Raw genomic sequence first — 24,568 nt, 5'->3', positions numbered from 1 at the left:
AGTCAATCTGGCAACAACAAAAATAAGCAGAGGAGACAGGAAACCAACCCAGGGAATCACTGTTGGAGTCTGTTTTCTGGTTACTCAGTACTGGGACATTAACTGAGTTGGGGTGCTCTGGGCTCAGAGCAGCGCAGAGCTGTTGGTCAACAACTGGGCTTCTTCCATCCCCCAGCTACTGTCAAAGCCCCCCACGGACTGCAGCCCTGGCGTCTCCAGCTGCCCAGGGGGCTGGGGGGCTTGGACCTGCAGTTGAGAAGATCTAACCACCCTCAAGGGCCGTCCCAGCAAGGGGGTTCCCTGTACCATTGGCTGAGTCCTTTTCTAGGGCTGTTGGCCGGCCCTTCCTTCCTTCCTCCCTCCCTCCCTCCCTTCCTCCCTTCCTTCCTTCCTTCCTTCCTCCCTCCCTTCCTTCCTTCCTTCCTTCCTTCCTTCCTTCCCATGTGTTGACGCTTGGGACATTCCCCAACCTCCTTCCTGCACACAAGTCTCTGTGTCCTGACCAACCCAGGTCAGGCATAGGCTTTCCTCCCAGTGAGAAGTCCCATAAAGGGAGGTATAGGTAAGGAAAATGGAAGCTTGTAGAAACTTATTTCATTTAGATGACAAACTCCTATCAAGGATCCAGACTTTCCTTTGACCTGCTTTCCTACTGGCTAGTTTTATTTCTCCCTCTCCTCCTTCTCTCCATGGCTCCCTTTCTCCTCCCTAGGAATTAGGACTCAGAAGTGGCATGGTGTCATAAGAATGCATATTCAAATGTTTACTTTAATTGTAAAACGAAACCCTATTTTCCCGATCCATTTTTAAGTCTGACTCGGCCCTGCTTTGAAAGTCTGGTTTAGCTAATTCCTTTATATTGTGGATTTCATTTCATGTGTTGAATGACCTCAATCTGCAGCTCCAAGATATTGAGAAGAAAAACATATTTAATGATGTGACGTCATAACAGCATTTAATCAAAGATACCCTTGTAAAATGTATTGAGTGAGCAATATTTTGAATTTCCCAACACTTACATTGGGTTAAACAAGGTGCCTATAAATAAAGAAGAGCAGGTTTAATTGGAAACCTCTGATCAGACTTCATAAAGGCCTTCTGACGTGCTCTGCACACACTGAGGAAGTCTTTAACAGTAGTGAGTGAGCAAAAATGGGAGTTTGCAGGTTAGGTGCATGGCAATTCTTTATTTCTAGCAAACTTAAAGGCCAACATAAACAGGCTATCAACAGATATGGGGCAATAAAAACATTCTTTGGTATTAGATCACCATGCTTTCGGCAGATAACTTCGAAAGAATTCAGAAAACTGCTTGGAAATGCTATGATCTTATATTTCTATCTACTTTCAGGAGTCATACCTGTCAGTACTTGTAGCTAGGAAAATAAAAATGTAAGAATGGAATAGATGCTAAGCCTTCCCCAAATCAGGCAAGAAGTTGCACTCATGCCTAAAAGAGGAAAAGTAATTGGGAATTTAAGAAAAAAATTGCCTGAAGGAATGAATTTCCAATAAAATTGAAAATTAAAGTGTTAAAAAAGGATGGCTCAAAATGTGTAATATTGATGGCTTTTAGATTAACTGGATGCTAATTTTAAAAATATATATTTAAAATATTTAACCATAAAGCCTATGGTTATCAGAAATATAAATTTTGTTTTTAAATTCCATTTATATAATTTGTTATTCTGGTGGTTGCAGAGAAGCATGATATGGTGACCAGTGTAAGACTTTTAAGCATAAAAGCGTAATATATTAGGATAAGATTCTATAAGGGATAGAGAATAAAAATAAGAAATTAAAGAAGGAAAAATGTAAATGTTCTAAATATTAAATTAGAGGCTGTTTATCAATTTCTTAAATGAGCAGGCAGCTATCAAATCACTAAAGCATTTAGATTCCATTACACATTTAAATAGGATGGAACAGAAATTATATCTTTGCAACTACTAAAACTTTATGTTTATTTATCTATTTTGAGAGAGAGGGAGACAGAAGCAGAGAGAGAGGGGAGAATCCCAAGCAGGCTCCACACAGTCGGCACAGAGCCCGATGTGGGTGGGACGTGATCATGGACTTGAGCTGAAATCAAGAGTTGGACACTCAGTAGACTGAGCCACCCAGGTGCCCACAACTACTTAAAGTTTTGATGAGAAACAATTAGATGTTGATCTACAAGTATTTGAGGGGTATCTAGTTTATCCACGTTATTTGATAGGGGGCAGATGAGCAACTTTCCGTGAAGACCGCTGCTTCTAGAAACTCATTCTGTCCGAGGACAGACATGGTGAACAAGCCATGTACACGCGTGGGCATGCGATCCCAGAACTCTGGCTGCTACCCCAGATCTGTCCTTTACAGTTTCCGGAATATCAACTCCATGGGTAGCCTCTGAAGCTACCGGAACTATTCCCCCTTGCTCTTCACACCCTCAAGGAGGCTGCTGCAAACAGTGCATGTCGCTTCCCGCGTCTGCACGAGGGGACACTTATTAGTACGAGGGCTACTGGGGATAATTTGTTTGGTGTGGGATGTGAGGTCAGGATTGGGTGAGCTGACACCCTGCACGCACCTCTGTCCTCGCATGGATTGGGGGTGAGGCCGGGGCTCTCTGGCCTGTAGTGGCTGCCTTGATTGCACAGGCTGCCTTTCCCGGGCCTGACTAAATGTTGGCAAATCTGTGGCCAGTAGCGTCACATCTGCTTCACGTGAACCTCCATGTGCATGCTTGTCAGCAAGCCTGAGGGACAGGGAGCTGGGACTCAGTCATTTTCAAGAACTGGCTGTGTCACAGTTTTCTGAGTGTGGCCAAATCTGATTTCAGACTTGCTTTCATCCTCAGGAGGCGCCCAAGGGCCAGGCCAGGGTGCAGAGCCCGTGGCACTGGCATGCGTCTAGCCATTGGGGTCCCTGATGCTGGCGAAGGAAAAGGAGGACTGGGAAGGGCCACCTGGATGAGGCCAGTTCACAATGAATGTGTTGTGTTCTACCCGTAGGGACTATTAGCCTACATGTTCCAGAAAAGAGTTTTAATTGACACAGACATTTCCTGCAAAGAAAACAATAACATCACACACACTGCAAATAGGTTTCCTAATGAACACATTAAACACGTTTAGATTTGGGGCGCCTGGGTGGCTTAGTCGGTTAAGCGTCCGACTTTCGCTTAGGTCATGATCTCGCGGTTCGTGGGTTCGAGCCCCGCGTCGGGCTCTGTGCTGACTGCCAGCTCGGAGCCTGGAGCCTGTTTCAGTCTGTGACTCCCTCTCTCTCTGACCCTCCCCTGCTCACGCTCTCTCTCTCTCCTAGAAAAAAAAAAAAACACGTTTAGATTTACTATTTAAAATCTCCTTCTAGCAGTGTCTGGGTGGCTCAGCTGGTTAAGTGTCTGACTTCAGCCCAGGTCGTGATCTCACAGTTCATGGGTTCAAGTCCCATGTCGGGCTCTGTGCTGACAGCTCAGAGCCAGGAGCCTGCTTCAGATTCTATGTCTCCCTCTCTCTCTGCCCTTCCCTGGCTCACTCTCCATCTCTCTCAAAAATAAACATTAAAAAAGGTAAAAGTAAAGTAAGTAAAAAAAAAAAATCTCCTTCAGTAGATTGTGTAACTTTTTTTTAACTTTTTAAAATATTTATTTTTGAGAGAGACAGAGACAGAGCTTGAGTGGGGGAGGGGCAGAGAGAGAGAAGGAGACACAGAATCTGAAGCAGCTCCAGGCTCTGAGCACGGATCCCAAGGCGGGGCTTGCACGCACGAACCATGAGATAGATCATGGCCTGAGCCAAAGTTAGCCGATGAACCGACTGAACCACCTAGGCGTCCCTGATCGTCTAACTTTTAAGTGGTAAGTGCCCCTGTCTTTCTCTAGAAAAGGGGAGGGGTACACGAAAGATGATGTCCGCACACTCAGGAGTCCACTCACACACATGGAAGGGCACCAGTGTCAGGAGAGGCTCACCTGGAGCAGTTGGCGATCTCCATGCGGGGACCCTCACACTGCCAGCCTCCGCACTGGGGGGCCGGGCTGTCGCAGGAGCGGGTGCGACACAGGCAGGATCCCACGGCGCTGCCATCGGTGTGTGTGCAGGGCGTCCACGGAGACCACGTGCCAAAGTGCCCGTCCACGGTGAGATTCCTCGTCTAGGAAGCAGACACAAGTGAGGATGTCAGAAGGGTTAGGGCTGTAAACAGTGAAACACTGAATGGTCTCTCACACTATAGTCAGAGCACATCGAGAATATTTTGATGTTACAGTTAAAGAGGGATGAACAGGGAGGTATATCAAAATAAGGCGGCAGAGGTCATTGGTGGAGGCGGTGATGGAGAAGAAGGGGGGTGGTGGGGGAGGAGGAGACGAGGGAGGGGAGTGAAGGGTGCCAAGGGCTTGGAAATCAGCTGACCGCAGAACTGTCCGCTAATGTGAGAAACCCAAAGAACGAGCAGAAGTGGAGTGAGAAATCACAGATGTGCAACTCTGCAGCATTTTTATGTCCCTTAAAAGAAAGATCGGCCAGTTAGTTTCATTTAAGACCTGGTGTAGCTCAAATGTCAGCACAAACTGCCAACATTTAATTTAGAGCCCATTACAGCAGTGGGACTGTACTGCCCGGTAGGCTTATCCCGGGCAGAGCCACACTGTAACCTCCCAGCAAGGAAGGGTCTGGAAGGAAACGGCTCCTGCAGGTTGGGGCAAGGAAGGGGCTCTGAGCTCTGAGCTGGGTGTGCGGGCAAAGACGGGGCTGTCCAACCTGCACCCCCGATCTAGGAAGGCTGCTGGGGCCTGCGTCAGCTGCCACCTGGGTGGACGGTGCTCCCCACAGACACGGAAGACTGGACCACCTCCGTCACCTCTGACAAGAGAGACGCGGGGTGTTCCCACGGTCCGTGGCTCCTGGGGCCGAGTCCTCAGTCTCCCTGCAGGAGAAAGCAGCCTCCCTCTGAGGGGCTGGAAGGAGGCCTCGAGTCCAGACTCCTAAACTTAATATGGCGACTTCGGTGTTTGTTAGAAAGCGTGAGGCACGAAGGGAAATGTAAGTAACTGTGTGCTTTCGCTTCCCCTCCACTGCACTCAGCTGCTCGCCCCTGCCCTACACCAGTCGTGACACTTTGAAGACTCATCGTCCACACAAAACAGGACTCCACGGATGAGAGAATTCATTCTTTCCAGGCTACGGACTCTACCTGTACTTCCCCACTTCAGAAAAGCGCCAACGCCGTATTCTGCGTGTGAAAAACACAGGTGAGCTTTACTTCTGTTCTGTCATCTCTCCAAAGGCAGCAGGACGGAGCCCGCACGAAGCGTGTCCACCTGCTCGGACACGGCCGGCGGCTGGCGTGTCACCTCCAACGGCCACAGTCTGATTCTCTGCCTCCCCCTTGTCAGTACCCCGCCCTTCTATACCCACCGGGTGGAGGAAACTCCAGAATTCCTTACCATGCCTGGTTCTTTTCGAGAAGAAGCAACGAGGAGGGAATGGAGCTGGATTCGAGGCGACTCACTGGACCTGACCCAGAGTGACAGTGAACACCCAAAAGCAGATTCTTCCCAAGAGGAAGACGCCTCCCTTTCCAAGGTCGATAAAAATGCAGCTCGTACTCTGACCATAAATTTCCCCGGAGCCTTCAGTGTTTTCTCGGAGAACCAAGCCCCACGTGACAAGCTGACCAAAGCCACTGATTATTCACACCAAAATGTTCTTGAAGCAGCAAAGGCCCTGCCACGTGGGAGTTCCCACATCCGCCCTCTCCCCACTGACCAGCTCTCCTTCTTGCCTCCTCCCAAAGGCTCTAACGTAGGGAGGGCGGGATCGGCTGTTGCCTTCACTGTGATTAACACGGGGCCCGAGCTAACAAATCCCCCCCACGTGTCTTTAAATCCAAACCTGTAACTGTCCTTGGCCTTTCAGAGAGAGAACGGGTTACAGGGGCTGTGTGAGGGGCAGAGCCTGGGGAAGGGTAGCCTCACAGCGCTGCAGCCTAAGCTGAAAGACAGCAAGGAAGACATACCCAGTCTCTCTGCTGCTGCCCAGGTTACCCACTATCTAAACCCAAGACAACGGGGAAGCCTGGGTGGGGGCCAAGCTGCAAGTGGGGAGGGACAGGCCCATGGGGCAGAGAGTGGGTGGGGAGGGGAGTGAAAACTGCCCAGAAGACCAGGAAACCGACACCCGGTGAGACACCTGGTCCCTTCCCTTTGCCTCTCTTCTCGACCTCTGGTTCTTTGTCTAACATATGACGGAAATAGGCATGGGGACTGTTGGGGTCTCTTCAGCTACCGGAGGTTTTGAGGAAGTGTGAAACCCACAGAAGATGGAGAAACTGAAGACGCACTAAGCCAGGAGAAGTCCACTGTGATGACGACAAAGGAATGAACACGGAGACAGAAATCATCCAGGACGCTGAAAGAGGGCAGTTTGTGATGGAAACTTACTTAGGTCATGAGTCAAACCCACAACCAAGGTAAACTTCATACGAGCTAAATTCATCAGTAGGATGACTCGAAGAGAAATCAGTGTGGGGCAGATACAAGTAAGAGACAGAACAGGCAGGCAGACAGACGGACAGACACAGAGAGGAGGAGTCAGAGGCACTGCCTGTTTCCTGACAACTTTGAGGTTCCTGACCAATTCATGCTCTCTCTTGAACTAAATCTCCAGTCCTGGAGGGAAGCTGAGAACTTTCTTCAGCCCAAAGGGCAAGAACACCAGCCAGCGTGAATGGTGTTTCTTTATGAAAGAATCACTTTGAATAAAAGGGTTTTCACACTCATCGTGGGGATAGTTCCTCACCATTCCCATCCTCAGGAGACTGCAGGTAACTGGGGAGGGTTCAGTTGGTATCACCAGTCATGCCCTTAGCAGGTGGGTCTAAGGAGCCCCACTCACCTGGGCCAGTGTTGGGCCCATGAAAGAACATGTGGCCAGATTCTGGTCAATGAAACTCAAGAGGAGAGTGAAAGAGGATTCCAGAAATGACATTCCTCTGGATAAAAGCAGAATGCTCTCTGCTGTGGACACTGTTCTGTGAGAATTCGCTGCTCGGGACCCCCGTGGAGAAGCAGGCCCAGGAAATAAGAGCTGCTCACCCACAGCTTCCCCAAACTGGAGGGGAGAATCAGTCCTCACACTGTTGCTTCCCCATGGCTGCAGGATGAAACTGGTCCTTTGTAAGACCCTGTTCACGGGGAATTCAGTTCTGTTTAGGTAATAACTGGACACGATCATTACATACTCTTTTTACAGAAAAAGCAAACGTAGATGTAAGAAAATTTTGTAACTCGCCAAAGATGGTCCAAGTCACAATTTGGAAGGTATAATTGGAGGTACTGGTCGGCATTTTCCTTTCCATGAGACCAGGGTTTTCAAACCTCAGCACTGTTGACATTTGGGCTGGAGGATTCTTTGTCGTGGGGGCTGCCCCGTGCATCAGTGACCTCCCTTGTCACCCCGCTAGATGCCAGTACCCTACCAGCCCTGGTTGTGACAACCAACATTTCTCTGGACTTTGCTAGATGTCCCTGGGGGCAAAATCTCCTCCAGTTAAGAACCACTGTTTCTCAAGGAACAGTGAACTACCATATGATCCAACAATTCTGCTTCGGGGTTTACAGCTGAAGGAAACCAGATCACTGTGTTGAACAGCTAACAGCATCCCCACAGTCACTGTAACATCACTTATGATAGACAAGACATGGAAACAACCTACGTGTCCATCGAAGGAGGAGTGGATAAAGAAAATATGTTATATATACCACACTTCTATATAGTATATATAAAATATATATATATATGAGCTATCTCATATATATACACCTCATATGTATAATATATTCTTCAGATATATATGAATCTCATATGAATACTATAAGTACTCATATATGAATACTATTCAGCCTTAAAAGAAAAGGAAACCTTTCCATTTGGGAAAACATGAATGGACCCTGAGGGCATTATGCTAAGTGCAATAAGTCAGAGAAAGACAAATACTGTATGATATCAGATATAAGTGAAATCTAAAAAGAACCCATAGTCACAGAAAAAAGGATCAGATTTGTGGCTACCTCGTGTGTAGGGTAAGGTTGGGGGAGGAACGAGAGGAAGGTCAAAACGTAGAAACTTCAGGGCGCCCAGAGGGCTCAGTCAGTTAAGCATCCAACTCTTGGTTTTGGCTCAGGTCATGATCCCACGGTTTGTGAGTTCAAGCCTGGTGTTGGTCTCCAACTACTGGTGCAGAGCCTGCTTTGGATTTTCTCTCTCTCTCTCTCTGTCCCTCCCCACCTCCCACGCATGCTCTCTCTCAAAATAAATAAATACACTTAAAAAAAAAAAGGTACTAACTTCCAGTTTTAAGATAAATATGCCTTGGGGATGCCATGTGTGATATGATGACTGTAGTTCACACCGCTGGATGGGACATTTGAAAGTTGCTAAGAAAAGATTCTTTTTTTCACAAGAGGGAAAAGAAACACCTTTTTTGGGGAGGTATCTGCAGGAGATGATGGGTGTTAACTGAACTTTCTGTGGAGATCACTGCACAGTACATGCAAGTCACTGGGCTGCACACCTCACCTTCCACAGCGCTGTGTAAGGCTGTATCAATTCTACCTCAGTAGAACTCAGAGGGGAAGAAAGAACTCACTGCACTAGACAGCCTTTTATTTCCCGGTTTGGGCACTGGCATAAGATAATATTCTTCAGGCAAAGAAATGCTACACATGTTCTTTTTCCAAATGCATGAATGAGCAAAAGATGAGCTAATATGACAGAGAAATAGAGGAAGAGTTTGAAACGAGTGTTGGTAAGTGAAAGAATGGAATGGAATGAGGTAGAAAATAATAGAATAGTTATTGTGGTAAATACACTGGAAAGGAAAACAAACACCACTGGCCAGTCATTTGTAAGAGAATATGGTGATGGCATCGCAGGGTAAGAGTGGGGGTAGCTGCAGACGTTGAGTATTTTCAATCCAGGTCCAGTGCAGTTGATTCTATTAACTTCTGGAGCAAGAAGAACTTGCGACACGCAGAAAAGCACAGGGGCAGTTGCCGAGGGCTCTCTCACCCACATTAACCATGTGCTCCTTTTGATGCGGAGTGTGTCACTTCGAGAACCTGCCTAGGGAACAGATCCACAGATCCACGAATAATGGGCTTTGTTCTGCTGCTTCCCTTTTCCATACAGGTATTTTTATATTTTGTTGGTTTTCTTTAGAAATCGGAAATAGGGACGCCTGGGTGGCTCAGTCGGTTAAGCGTCCGATTTTGGCTCAGGTCATGATCTCATGGTTCGTGGGTTCGAGCCCCACGTCGGGCTCTGTGCTGACAGCTCGGACCCTGGAGCCTGTTTCAGATTCTATATCTCCCTCTCCCTCTGATCCTCCCCTGCTCGCTCTCTCTCTCTCTCTCTTTCTCTCTCTCTCTCAGAAATAAATAAAACATTTAAAAAATTAGAAATCGCTGGGGCGCCTGGGTGGCTTAGTCGGTTAAGCGTCCGACTTTCGCTTAGGTCATGATCTCGCGGTTCGTGGGTTCGAGCCCCGCGTCGGGCCCTGTGCTGACTGCCAGCTCAGAGCCTGGAGCCTGTTTCAGTCTGTGACTCCCTCTCTCTCTGACCCTCCCCTGCTCACGCTGTCTCTCTCTCTCTCCTAGAAATAAATAAAAAAACATTTAAAAAAAAATAAATAAAAAATTAGAAATCGGAAATAAAGCTGTCTCGAATATATTATCTGTGGTTCTGCTATCTCCAGGTTTCTGCCAAGCACTTCCTATTTGAGGTATGTGCTTCGCTTTATGAAATATTAATTATTAAGCCACAGTAAAACATATACTGCATGTAGGTATTTTAGTGGATGCCAGGCACTGTGATGAGTGATTTCTGTGTGTTAACTCTGGAATCTTCACAATGTCCCCGCTACCTACTTCCCATTTTACAGAGAGGGGTATTGAGGTTCAGATTAGGCTCAATTTATTCAGAGTCACACTCGTTGAGAGGGACCCAAGAATCAGTGTAAACAAACTAATCGAGAGCCTGCGATCTTAGCCGCTTCATTCTGTAATGTGATTCGTAGAGCCTTCCCTGATGAGAGTCTTGTGAAAACCAGCACTTATACTTGTCTCCCTAATTGTCTAATAGCAAATGTCCCTTTACCTCGGAAATAGTGGATCTCTAAGTGCTAGCTGAGTAAGACGGAATTTTTGCTAACAAGCATAACCTCTAATCCCACGTTTGAATCACTTGTGTCCAATTCATTAATTCCCAGGTAACCAAGCATGTAGATGCATTTGATGGGTACAGAAATCCATGGAGTACACCTTTAAGTTCTTACTGTACTCCAACCATCGTGCTCTTATAACTAAATTGAACTCCTATATTTTCTACTGGGATGTTTTCTCAGAAGTCAAGAGATCTTCCTTCATGCATTTTCAAAGTTTCATGTACCTTTGGTCAGAGATTGCAACACAACAGGATATTGGATCTGCTCCTTGGGAAGAACCGTCTTCACGTTACAACATCAACGTAATATCCCTAAGTCTCTCTCCATGAGTGAATTAATTACTCAAGGGAAAGACAGCACCTTTGAAGAGGACTAAGCGCAAGCACCCGGTGGCCTCGGACAGGATGGACAGGTAGGGGCAGAGTCTTTATTACCTTGGAGCCACCGGTCTTTCACTCGTAAAATGGAAGAAGTGCTGCTCATCCCTAGGGGGTCATGAATATCCAAGGAGATACTCCATTGAAATGGCCTAACACACCACTTAGCACATGGTGTAGACACGCAATTACCCTTAGTTCCTTTTTCCTTATTTTGCAGTAGATTTCACTACAAAATTCACAAAACCTGCTATCCAAGCATAATACACAAGGTAACCACTGGGTCACCTGTCAATGGGTGCACCCATCAGCCACTGCTCTGGGGAGACTTTGACCGCTGGGAATGTCATTGTCTTGTAGGTTGAGGATAAAGTCAGAAGCACTGGACTTAGGTCCTGATTTCTTTCACAATCTAGTTTTTGAATCTTCTATCAACTCTTTGGTCTATGGTGCCACTATCTAAATGGAGGGCTCTGGGCTTATTCCTTGCTAGAGCATCTTTTCTCTCTAAAGGTGCTCCTTACACAGTGTCCTGGGAAGAAACTAGTAATTGCAAGCCATCATGGTGCTTATTTAGTATACATAGTTTACTAGTTATTGCACAATGTATTTTGGAACAGGGACTAATTGTATGATGGATACTGTACCCACAAAGGATGTGGATGGGGTTTGGGCATAATAAAGCCCAGGTCGAATCTTAAGACTACACTATCCTCGGGGTGCCTGGGTGGCTCAGTTGGTTAGGCATCTGACTTCAGCTCAGGTCATGATCTCATGATTCGTAGGTTCGAGCCCCTCATCAGGCTTTGTGCTGACAGCTAGCTCAGAGCCTGGAGCCTGTTTTCGGATTCTGTATCTCCGTCTCTCTCTGACCCTCCTCTGCTCACGCTGTCTCTATCTCTCTCAAAAATAAATAAAACATTGAAAAAAAAAAAAGACTATACTATCCTCATTAAGCGACGTTGTAAGTTATGCGGGACATGAAAAATATTCAAGTCACTCCAGATCTGTAAGTTTAGATCTTGCTTGAGCACCCCAGGTCTCTTAAACTAAGAATAATGTTTTCAATTATAATTATATAAGCCACTAGAACATTAATCTGTATGTCAGTCATTATTGCTCTATCACCTATACAACAGAGATCCATAAACGTTTTAAACATTTTTTTAAATGTTTTATTTATTTCCAAGAAAGAGAGAGACAGCATGAACAGGGGAGGGTCAGAGAGAGAGGGAGACACAGAATCTGAAACAGGCCTCAGGCTCTGAGCTGGCAGCACAGAGCCTGACGTGGGGCTCGAACCCACAACCATGAGAATACGACCTGAGCTGAAGTCAGATGCTTAACCCACTGAGCAACCCAGGCGCCCCATAAACATTTTAAAATAGGAATCTTTTAATAGAAAATAGGTCTTTTTGTGCACTAGGTCCCTGGGGAAACCCTGGGAAGGCTTCCAGGGTTCCATCACCAAGTGGACCTCTCTAGAGATCAGAGGATCTGTCCATGTTGTGAATGCAGCACTGACTTCGGGGAACTCAGTTGTGCTATGTCATTGGTCTGAAGTCTGTGAAGACTTGACTGTGACTTGGTAGTTTCCCACAGACACTGGTGTTACCCTCATTGTATCCACATTATGTGAGCTCCACATAATAGCATCTCCATTTTCGTTGTTCATTTTGGGTTTTTATATTGGGTATAAGATGTTCTGGTGTCATTTGAAAATCACTCAGCTTATAAATCTTAGTTGCCTTTGGATATAGATATGTAGATAAAAATTATTTAACTGATTATAAGATATTTTAATATATGTGTACGTATCTATTTGTACACTCTATACTGCTGTGTGTGTGTATATATATATGTATATATAATAACATCTCTGAAATCAGTTTGCATCTTGCAGTTCATTGCAGCATTTTTTTTCTTTATAGAACAACCAACGGCATATCAGAAACAACAGAGATACAGTAGATTTGGCCAATAAAATTAAACCTTTCTTCTATTTTAGTCAAAAATTAAAAAATAAAATAGAAGCAAAATTACATCTTAATAGCCTTTAAAAATACCTAAGACTACTCTGTAATAATGCTAATACTTTTCACCTAGCTCATTTTTTAAAGAAAAATTTAATGTTTATTTATTTTTGGGGGGGAGAGAGAGAGCGAGAGAAAGAGACAGACCATGAGTGGGCGAAGGGCTGAGAGAGAGAGGGAGACACAGAATCTAAACCAGGCTCCAGGCTCTGAGCTGTCAGCACAGAGCCTTGATGTGGGGCTTGAACCTACGAACCATGAGATCATGACCTGAGCCAAAGGTGGACACTCAACCAACTGAGCCACCCAGGCGCCCCTAGCTCATTTCTTTCTAAGAGACAGATTTTTAGAAAGAGATGTGTAATGACTATAGTTGTTAGAAAACAAAACTACAGACGCAAAATGCAATCTTTTATGCCAAAAGCTCCACATCATCAAACTGAGACTTGACTTAATTAAGTGTTGCTCTCCCAGAAAAGGACATCTTAAGCCAATCAGGAAGTGCCTAATCAGCACTAGTTAGGTCATCTGCCTGAAAGACCCCTTCCATCCAGTAAGGAAAAATAACTTTGCAAGAACCAGCCTGCCTTTTTACCTAGTATAACTTCCTCATTCCCACTTATTTCTGTCTATAGAAGTCTTTCATCTTGTACCACTCCTCGGAGCTCCTTTCTGTCTGCTGGTTTGGATGTCACCTCATTTGAACTAAGTTTGGTTCAAATGGACTCTTAAAATTAATATGCCTCAGTTTATCTTTTGACAAGTAGTTGGGTAATAGGAGATTTCCTATTCTCTGTAAGGTAGCCTGTCTAAATCAGACACATATAGATCTTCCTCTTCTGTGTTTTGCCCCAGGTGACATAATTTACTATCTGTTGTTGGATGCTTTGCATATTCTTATCAAAAGTGTATATATTATATACATCACATAGAGGCATATATAGACATGCATGTATAGAGAGAGAGACAGAAGGACAGACAGAGATGGGGAACAGGGATGGTTTTGTACAGTGGAGATGTGAAGGGGCCGCCCTCCCATCAGGGCAAGTCCATGTCATCCTGTGACCTTCTTTGAATTTATAACAGAAACTGTGCTCTCAGCAGCAGTGATAACTTTAGGAACGACCCTCTGGCCGCCTTTTAAATGTTAGGTCATCTCCATTTTTTCCCTATAGAATAGATCACACGTGTATTTGTTACAAACCAAGTGGGTGAGTGTGTATCTTCCATTATATGATTAAGCAGGTCTCAGATACCCACCAAACCATGGGTCGCAGGGCGAAGGCCTTACCGCTTAAGAAGAACTGCTACTCTAAGAACTGTTACTATATTCTTCTGTCATTTTTTTGCCATTAACAACACCACATCATACATCTGTGAGAAGAAGCATTGATTCTTGGGAACTGCATGCCTGTAATTTACAACTACATTTCAGAAATTTAAGTTTTCCCTAGCTGCAAAGATTCAAGGTGAACATCTTTGGGCTTTTAAAGTATTATTCAGAAATGAGAAAGAACTTGGCCCAAACGCTGGCATTTCTGTAATCAACTTCAAGAAACATTGAGAAAATCTGAAACTAAACAGCCCAGCGGTCTAGCAGCGAATCCTGTTAAGCTCTGCTCAGAGCCTGGATGTGGTGATCACACACACCTTGGCTGTAAAAGGCGTCAATCTCGCGCCCACATTTGGGAGAGGATGCTGGCTTTGCTAACCCTAGCTTTCTTCACGTTGCTGCCTGGTGTTCCTCTTCCCATCATTGCCTGGTTTCCCCTTCCCCTAGGATAGGCTGCATGAATGTGTGGCTCAGGTAATGGAAAGAGCAGTTCCCTTCTCAGGAAACAGTGTGTCCAGACGCGCCGGACATCTGCATCGGAGCAACAGCATGGATGTCAAATACCGGAACGTGCCTGTTCTCACCTCTGTCTTGCAGAGGTGCGCCCGAACTGACGGTCAGAGACACGTCAGCAGCTACGTGACAGCACAGTGACTTCACATTTTAAATATACGGAGGCTAATAGCTATTGCTCATATTCTCTGAGGACAGAAAAAAGAATCTGAGATTATTACTGCACTAAAGGTTGTCAAGACAAAGGGGAAAAATTAAACTGCTTCTTACAAGTGAGGCTTCAAAGAAATGATTGGCAAAGAAAACCGTTTTCCTCGATAGGTTCGGAAAATCTAGCTCTGAATGGAAATGAGTTTCTCTTCTTTCTGCGGGGTCACAGTGGGAATGGTCACGATGCTGTTTCTCCCAGAGCTTCCTGGGACCCTGCGCAGGATCCGGAAGACTGTCCCATCTGGAGTCCAATAGTATCATCCTTTACTCTATTCTTTTAAAAGCTCTACTTATCTCAGTTTCTGGAATTACAGCTCCCAAAGGAAATTGTTGGGTGTGGAAGTCACGGTTTTATTAACGCTAAAAAGGGCAAAATAGTTCATGCCAATTTCTGGGGAGAAGCTCCAAGAATGAAACAGTGATCTTACACCCCATTTCCAAATCAGCAGTGTTGTCTCTTAAAGTTTTTCTCTTCAAAGCAGACAAGAAGCTTACGGCAACATCCCTTGTGGCTCTGGTGGAAGCTAAGAGCTGAATGAGTTGAGAGAGACAGACTGGGTGTGCAAGAAGGGTCCCAGATGTGTGGCCACCACTGGGGTGTGGGTTAGGATTTAAGACAGCTGGGTTCCCAGGGACGGCGCTTTGAGGCCGTGCACTTACGGGACAACTGGAGGCGCTCTGCTCCCACTGCATCATGCTGAGGCTCTCCTCCAGGCTCGTGCATTTCTTCATCACCATGTCCCAGCCGCAGTAAGGGTCCTGGGCCCCAATGCAGGCGCTGTAAACACACACCCAAAGGTCAACAGAAAGGCAGCCTTACCCACTACAAGAGACGTAAGCTTAGGTGAGTCTGGCCCTTATGAATTGATATGGGAACTAGTTATGAGAAACTCGGTTTTAGCCTACACACTAAAGAACAAGCCATCAACATACATCAGTAAGCATCTAATGAAATCAACTAATTACTCTTGGTTGAAATATCTATATGTATCCTAAGATACAGGGGAAACAGCTAAATGACCGTGCCAATGTGAGCCTTTTGGTGTCATGAATAAAGTCAGTCAGAATTTTGCAGTGTGCAAAAGTACTAGATGTTGTTACCACCACCACCACCGTCTTCGTCACTATCATCACCACCACCATCACCACCATCTTCATCCTCTTTAACAAGATAGAATTTGCTGAAAACCTGTTATCTTTCAGACACAACTTTTATAAAGAACATTATTTTCACTTTATCATCATCATAATCATCACCACCACCACTCTCACCACCATCACAACATCACCATGATCAACATCACCACCACCGCCTCCGTCATTCATAATCATCACCACCACCACCACCACTGCCGCCATCATCATAATCAATATCACTGTCACCATCACCACCATCCTCATCACTACCATCACCACCAGCACCAGCACCATCATCACCACTGAGATCACTACCACCACCATCATCACCACCACTACCATCATCATCACTTTGGTTACAGATGTTATTTGCTGAACACTTACTATAAAATATCAAACTATTGTATCACCGAGACATTTAACTCTGGTGAGGGAGGTAGTATTATTTTTACTTTATTGATGAGAAAACTGAAGCACAGAAGATTTAAGAAGTTGGCACAATGACAAGCAAATACACCCAAAACCCTTCAATACCATTAGTTTGAAATTGATAAATTAGGGAAGTCTTCTTTTGGGTACCATAGCTTAAAAATGAATTAAAATTTTCAATTAAATAGGTGTTTAATATAGCTCCACCTATACTCAATACATTATATCAGAAGTGTTATATAGATGGTGGGTATTTTCTTTTAGCTTTGTCTCGATGAAAGAGTTCATATACCACCGGGGCATCATTAGATGAAGATTTGGCCCATATGTTATAAACACAAGAGAGGGTGTTCAGCGGTGGAGGGAAGCAGACAGAGTGACAGTGATAGAGTCAAAATTATACAAAAGATGACCCTGCAGGCAAGCAGGGCATTGAACACTGGAGAATTCTCTCTCTGAAGGGGCCAAGAGGTCAGGCGTGCAGGAAATGGAAGCAAAGAAAGGCAGGCTAGTACACCGGGAAGTGTTAATGTCCTCTTAGAGATAAGGGGCCCCTTACAGCAGGGAAAATCTGTTAGAGGATTACCAATTAATCAGCAGTAAGACCAGAAACCGTAGCATAAGTATCAAATGTGGGCCAAGGAACTGCTACAAGTAATATTAAATTGTTAATATTAATGCTACAAAAGAATCGTAATTAACACGTCGAATATGTTAACCACATATAAAGTACTGCTCCAAGAACTTGACCTCTATTAGCTCATTCCAACCACACAGAACCTTACAAATACAACACTTCAATTAGCTACTGCATTTATTTTAAATGAAATAAACTCAATCTTCTTTACAATGAAGAAACTAAAGCAGGGAAAGATGAAGTAGAAGTCTCACAGCAGGGGAAGATATCTCTAAGGACAATAAATGAAGCACTAATGGCATAAAACTATTATTTATTGTTGCTGTGTCATATGTATTTACCACCCAAAGAAGTTCAAAGGAAAATGGTTAAAACTGGCGCTTCTCACAGCAGAACGAGGTTGGGTGGGAAGGGCTGTGAAACAATGGGCTGTCACCATAGCCTCATTAGAACGGTAAGTGACCGTGCACATGTTAAAATGTAAACTGAGGTACATTAAAATTGTGAATCTGAAAGCACAGGCTGGGAGGCTCCCCTGACAGGAGCTAGGGGAGAGAATCTTCTAGAGAAGACTCAGAAACAAACCAAGGAAATCACTTGATTGGCTATAGCTTAAGCAGTGGCCTTATTTGGGAAAGCCTGGTTGACTGAGATCCATTGTTCCAAAGTTTCACATTCTCAGATACAAGCTCAGTGACCCTGGCATCAGTTTTGGTTTGCTTAGGTCAGCCCTCAAGGTTTTAGGGTGCTCCAGTCTAAGGTAGCTTCTTATTTAATTACCTTAACAAGTACATAGTACTTTCTTTTCTTTTTTTTTTTAATATATTTTTTAATTTATTTCTAGGAGAGAGAGAGAGAGACAGCGTGAGCAGGGGAGGGTCAGAGAGAGAGAGGGAGTCACAGACCGAAACAGGCTCCAGGCTCTGAGCTGGCAGTCAGCACAGAGCCCGACGCGGGGCTCGAACCCACGAACCGCGAGATCATGACCCAAGCGAAAGTCGGACGCTTAACCGACTAAGCCACCCAGGCGCCCCAAGTACATAGTACTTTCATGCAAAAACTCAAAACAGTTACAAAGGACAAAATATATGCTTTTCTTTCCAAGAAATAGGCACTATTCACACTTTTATATATTTGGGGGATATTTTCTTTGCACAAATACATATTGATGCATGGATATGTCTATATATACATATATATTTTGGTTTTTCATATGTAACACATGCAGAGGGGAGTGTACACACAGCCTGTTTTGCTTTTTACACATAAAAATACGTTGTGACAGGTCACCTGGGTGTCTCAGTCAGTTAAGCAGCTGACTCTTGATTTCAACTCAGATCATGATCCCAGGGTTGTGGGATCAAGCTCTGCATTGGGCTCTGCTCTGAGATTCCCTTTCTCCTTCTCTCTCTGTCCCTCTACCCCCATCACACTCTCTCTATATAAAATGAAAAATGAAAAAAATATACCATGACATTTTCTTCCATCAGTATATACAGCTCCGCCTTATTCTTTATATGGCTGTATAGTATTCTGTTATCTAGAGGAACGAACTTTTATTTAAATCCTTTAAAAGCAAGGCTGTAATGCACATCTTTCTATGTATTTTCTTTTTTTGTATAAAAATTTTTTAATGTTTATTTATTTTTTGAGAGAGAGAGGGGGAGAGAGAGCGTGCGCAGGGGAAGGGCAGAGAGAGATGGGGACACAGAATCCAAAAAAGGTTCCAGGGTCTTAGCTATCAGCACAGAGCCTGACGTGGGGCTCAAACCCATGAAATGCAACATCGTGACTTGAGCCGAAGTCAGACGCTCAACTGGCTGAGCCACCCAGATGCTCCTGTATGTATTTTCTACAAGATAAACTTCTATACATGGAGCTGATGAGATGGAAGTTCTGGGTATTAATAATTTTGTACCAGTCAACAATTTGGAGGGTAACTCTCCTCTCCCTATTCCATGCTGGAATATGCTTTTTTCCCCTAACTTAGTCCTTTCTGATAGATCAAAACACATTTCTACTCATCTGTTCTATTTATTCAGTTGTGAGATTAAGATTTAGTGTATGTGTGTACATTTACGGATTATTGTATTTCTTTTCGTGCAAATTTCCTATTTGTAACCAATTCCTGTTTCATGCTTCCACTGGAACTGGAACTGGCTCCACTCCTTTTATGTAGTCATTGCACATGAAAATTTCTGTATTAGAAAATTAACCCTCTGTCAATAATGTTTCAAATACTTTTCCTACTTGTCATTAAATTTTTTTCTCAAGATACAGATGCTTTAAAATTTTATGCAGTACAGTTTTTGAATCTTTTTCTACACAGCATCTGGATTTTGTGCCATACTTTCAAAGAGCTTCCACGCTTAAAAATCATAAAAACACTTACACGGGATTCCTTCTAGTCCTCTCGTGTTTGATCAGTCATTTCATTTGACTCCCTATCTGTGATCCACCGGAAATGTATTTCTCGTAAGTCTCCTTTCCTCCCTCCTGAAAATTAAAACCAGTAACGACGACAAAAAAAACACCTATTTTTTAAGCTAAACTTTTCGATCCTCATACGAGCACAAACAGGTCCAGCGCTTAGGAGGGACGAGGAAGCTGTGGATGGTTTCTTTTTCCTTTTTCTATCGAATTCAGACAACATCTTCTTCAAACACAAGTTTACAACACAGAGTGTGAGCACCTGTCTTTTGAACTCTCTAGTTCGGGAGGTTTGGGCATATAATTCCTTAATAACTTACTTGTAAGTAAAGAATCCTTTCAATGATCAGTTACACAGAGTAGAATTTGCCCTGTATTTATAGTATATGATGTATATCCCAAATTTCTCAACGTTAAGAACTTACCATTTTAAAGACACACAATTGATTTCATAGGTTTTTTTTCAGGGAATAAGACAGATGAGAATAAGCGAAAGACTGTGTAAGAGAGAGCGGAAAGTGCATTTTTCTATCTACAAGAAAGTTCATATATTGTCGCTAAGCTCAGTGTAAGCAAATCATTGCCTGTGCAGATGTTCTGAAGGAAGTTTCTGGAAATCCAAAGACCCTTCAACGGTGAGACAGACCTTGGCACAGGTGAGAATTAAGAACCTTTCTGCTTCCTGCTGTCACCTCCCCTGGCTGTGAAGGCGAGATCTGACCCACAGTGATCCGGTCTTACCGAACCGGCCATTTTGCCGGAACGTTACAGGCCATTACCACACCTCAGAATTCTGTCCGGGCACGATCCCATTTTCACAGCGGTGAGCCAGTGGGACAGAGCTACCCTTACTGAATCATTCAAAGGGCCTGAATTCCCTTTTGTGTTTTGTTTTTGTTTTTGTTTCGTTTTTTATTAAAGCAACATGGCCGTTAGACAAAATTCAAATTCTGGAAACAGGAAAATTCCACCAACCCTCTAACCTGGCCTCAAGCTTCTGTTTGCAAATCTGCCTGCACAAGTGAAACAATGTCACACGGTCACAGGGGCTATTTTAAGCTGTTTTACATGAAAAGCTGCTTGTAAAAACATCTCTTTCTTCTGATAATGTTGACAGCTTTGTGCATTCTTGACATTCCACTTATCCCTCAAACTATTAAAACTCCTCTACAAGCACAAATGTCCATTCATTAAATATTCCATTTGTGGATAAATATGTTTTCCTCCGTCAAAATATTTCATACCGTGGCAAAATTCTGAGGAGCTCTACCTTTCTGCTAAAGTATACTTTCAGAAAAACCAGTCATCGTAACTTACTACTTTCAGAAGGCAGGTTTTTTTAAGACACTGCATGGAAAAATTACAGATGTCTTATTAATGTGGTGTTTCTTCATTCCACTGTGAAAATGTTTTTTCTTTGTATGATGAATCTTTTTAATAAAAAAACATTTCCTTATTTTGTTAATAACCTTAGATTATCCTTCATTTGATATATTTCCTTGGTATCTGAAAGTACCTGAATTCAGAAAATATGTTGGTCACAATCTTCAAGTTTAATTTAAAAGCACATTTATGGAAGAATATGTTTTAGAGCTAAATGTATATTCAGAGACAGGCCTTAATTCTTGAAAAAGGATAAACTACTGTACCCTTTTCCAGGACGGTGATATTAATATTTAATTAAACTCTTCCTTTATTTATTTATTTTTTATTATATAATTTATTATCAAGTTGGCTAATGTACAGTGTATACAGTGGAATTTGGTTTCAGGAATAGATTCCCACGATTCATCGCTTACATACAACACCCAGTTCTCATCCCAAGAAGTGCCCTCCCCAGGGCCCATCCCCCACTTCCCCCTCACCCCCCATCGGCCCTCAGTTACTTCTCTGTATTTAAGTGGTTCTTACAGTTTGCTTCCCTCTTTTGTAATTATTTTTTTCCCTTTCCTTCCCCATGGTCTTCTGTTAAGTTTCTCAAAATTCCACATATGAGTGAAAACATATGATATCTATCTTTCTCTGACTTGTTTCACTTAGCAAATACCTGCCAGTTCCATCACGTTGTTGCAAATGGCAAGATTTTGTTTTTTTCCTTGCCGAGTAGTATTCCATTGTGTATATAAACCACATCTTTATCCATGTATCGGTTGCTGGACATTTAGTTTCCATATTTTGGCTACTGTTGAAAGCGCTGCTATAAACATTGGGGTGCATGTGCCCCTATGCATCAGCACTGCTGTATCTTTTGGATAAATTCCTAGTAGTGCAACTGCTGGGTCATACGGTATTTCTATTTTTAATTTTTTAGGAACCTTCACACTGTTTTCCAGAGTGGCTGCACCAGTTTGCATTCCCACCAGCAGTGCAAGAGGGGCCCTCTTTCTCCACATCCTCGCCAGCACCTGTTGTTTCCTAGAAACTCTTCCTTTACATTTGAAAGTGTGCAGTTATGCTATTTGCTAATTTGAGTAATAGGGAAAAGAGGTGTATTCATTAAAACCTTCTCACTGTATTCCTAGAGAGCGGGAGCTAATTACTGAATATGATCCCCTTGCATGTTAGATTATCTAAATATCAATGACTTTATCTGACTTGTTTCTGTTACCCTAACTGTCATTAGATCAGCTTATTTTTGATCTTAAGAATTTTGGCCATATTAACAAAATTCATTCATTAAACATGGGATTTTAAAAGTGTGCCAATCATTCCTCCGTTTGGTGGATACTGAGGAGCACCTGCCATGAACCAGACTGAATATGATGGGGGTGCCCTGGTCAGCAAAGCAGACATACTCACTGCACCCACAGAATTTATCATTCGGCAAAGGCAATAAACAATGACACCAATAATCAAGAACCATTTGCAAAGGAAAACGGGGGAGCCCTCTTTAGCTGAAGGGATCTCAGGTCAGGAAATACCTGATTCTAGTGACATTTAAACTGAGATGGGTAGAAGTGATCTATTTCACGTGGCTTAAGAAAAACAGAACATTTGGCAGCGAGATGGACACGGATGGGGAAGGCACTTAGGTGGGAGGAAATTGGAGGATTTAAAGGAAGATAAATGGAGGCTAGACTTTGGTTGGAGCTTGAGGAGTAGAATAGGCAGAGCCCAGAGCCCAGTTCAAGACTTAGCATTTCCTAGTTAAGTGCTGCAAACGTTAAAATAACTGGGCAAACACCATGTGTCCAATACCAGTACTTATTTCCACTATTATCGTTAGTAGTGGGATAGATGGATTTATCTGTTTATGAACGATCTTTACCAATTCCTAAAACAATCTGAGGTGTCTTATTCTTAATGACCAATGCCATTATATACTTCAGAATCTGTTTTTATTTTAAGGTTTGCATTAAAAACACTTACTAGAAATAAGACTGAAAAACAATTCTAATTAGACAGTAAACCACTTGAGGAATGCACTGTAAGACACCCACACATCACTCAGTTGGTAAATCCAACTGGAACACATATTTTCTTCAGTATGTAGTTCCATGAAATTGGAATAGGATAATCACCTCACAGGAAATGTTTTGAGGACTAAGTTACATCATGTAGTAAATAACAAAAACGTATTTTGGGGGATGGGATACATACAGTTAATCTAGTCTCTAGACACCATTGCATATTATATTATAAGGTACTGACTTCTGGGATGTTTGAAAATATTCTATTCCAAAAATACTAAATCCGTAAACACCACGGGCTTTTTATTTAACCGGGCAACGTGACACACCGCAGTGTATTGTAGTAAGTGGTACAAAGTATTTTGACTACACATTTGGATGGATTCACAACTTTTTGACTACCTGGCATAATGCCATGTGTGGAAGACACAAAGACCGGGAAGGGACTTGTGGTCTCATGAGGGAGGAAGACTATGCTTATGAACGTGGCGGGACAACGTAAGGAGGGTTAACTATTAAGTGAGTAGCTCAAGCAGTGGGTGCCACAGGAGTTGGGGAGAGAGAGGCCGGCCAGGAGAGTTCCAGGAAGATGTCATGTGTAGCCCGGGTTTTGAATGAAATCGGAATTTAGCTCCCTGGTTATGATGGCCCTAGAAGGATGAGTCATGTGCATGCAGCATGATCAAGAAGATAAGCAGAGGGGCATGGCTGGGCCATGGTTTCCTTAAGATTCCCAGAAAGTATATACTGATGCGAATAAAATGCTGGGGTTTTGCTTAGGCAAGAACAATTTGGCTGTAGTGAATAGCGTGTGTCAGGTAGTGAAATCTACTAGAAGATTAATTTATAATTCCCAAGAAGAACTAAGGCAGAACTACACTGTCATGGCATTTTTAAATTTAGGACACATGCCAAGTAAACAAAGATATAATTACTAGTAAAAATACATATTTATACTCATTGCGCATCACTTGCTAAAGACATTAAATAGTAATTCACATTACATGTTATGATTTACAAATGAAATTAGTGATATAGAATTTCAATTAGTTACAAACTTTTAATATATTAAAAACTATTCACTATTAACTTATCACTAAATGACATTCCATTCATTAAATACAATGATTTTATTTACATTTAATTTTGCTTTTAATATTAAATTAGAATAATCAATATGCATTGCCAGTAATACTAAGTGAATGTTTTTTAATTAAAGTCTTATTAGGTGTATATAACACTCAAACTTTCCTGAAAAATCTGTTTTAAAACTGAACAAGATTGGGGAGTGCTTGGGTGGTTCAATCAGTTAAGTGTCCGACTTGGGCTCAGGCCACGATCTCACAGTTCATGACTTCGACCCCCATATCCGGCTCTGTGCTGACAGCTCAGAGCCTGGAACCTGCTTCAGATTCTTTGTCTCCCTCTCTCCCTTCCCCTCCCCTGCTTGCACTCTGTCTCTCTCTCTGCCTCTCAAAAATAAACATTTTTAAAAATTAAAAAAAAAAAAAACTGAACAAGATTGATAAACATTTTACAGTGAAGCATTTTGGGAAAATTGATAGTACAAAAGAAATAGTCACAAGAACAGAGGTTATTTGAAACATGCAGAACAGAAGTGCTCTCTGGAATCTAGCAGTTGTGGTCAACCTGGGGCATCAGCTTTGGATTCTGACATGACACGGACAGTCCTCTTCACCTACTCATCACGCACAGAACCCTGAGCTGTTTTACTTTCCCTCTCAGTGAATCTCGATCACTGTGAATTTGTCTTTTAACAAGCATAAAATCTTTCTGGAGAGGTCAAGTCCACCCCCAGGACAAAGTTCCCCAAGGAAGGCAGTTTT

The 24,568-nt window shown here is 43.2% G+C and overlaps 1 protein-coding gene across 1 annotated transcript in view; it reads right to left on the bottom strand.

Moving 5' to 3' along the window:
• The window catches only part of SEMA5A (semaphorin 5A), a 368,380-nt gene that overhangs the window by 75,682 nt on the left and 268,130 nt on the right, over positions 1 to 24,568 (bottom strand). The window contains exons 12-13 of the mRNA XM_077749424.1: positions 15,339 to 15,456; positions 3,959 to 4,140 (exon numbers count right to left, since the gene is read on the bottom strand). Of these exons, the coding sequence (XP_077605550.1) occupies positions 3,959 to 4,140; positions 15,339 to 15,456 (300 nt within the window). The remainder of the gene's footprint in view (positions 1 to 3,958; positions 4,141 to 15,338; positions 15,457 to 24,568) is intronic.

Source organism: Crocuta crocuta, unplaced genomic scaffold (genome assembly GCF_008692635.1).
Source record: "Crocuta crocuta isolate KB4526 unplaced genomic scaffold, BGI_CrCroc_1.0 scaffold89, whole genome shotgun sequence".
NCBI lineage: Eukaryota > Metazoa > Chordata > Mammalia > Carnivora > Hyaenidae > Crocuta > Crocuta crocuta.
This window is presented reverse-complemented; position numbering and strand designations above follow the sequence as displayed.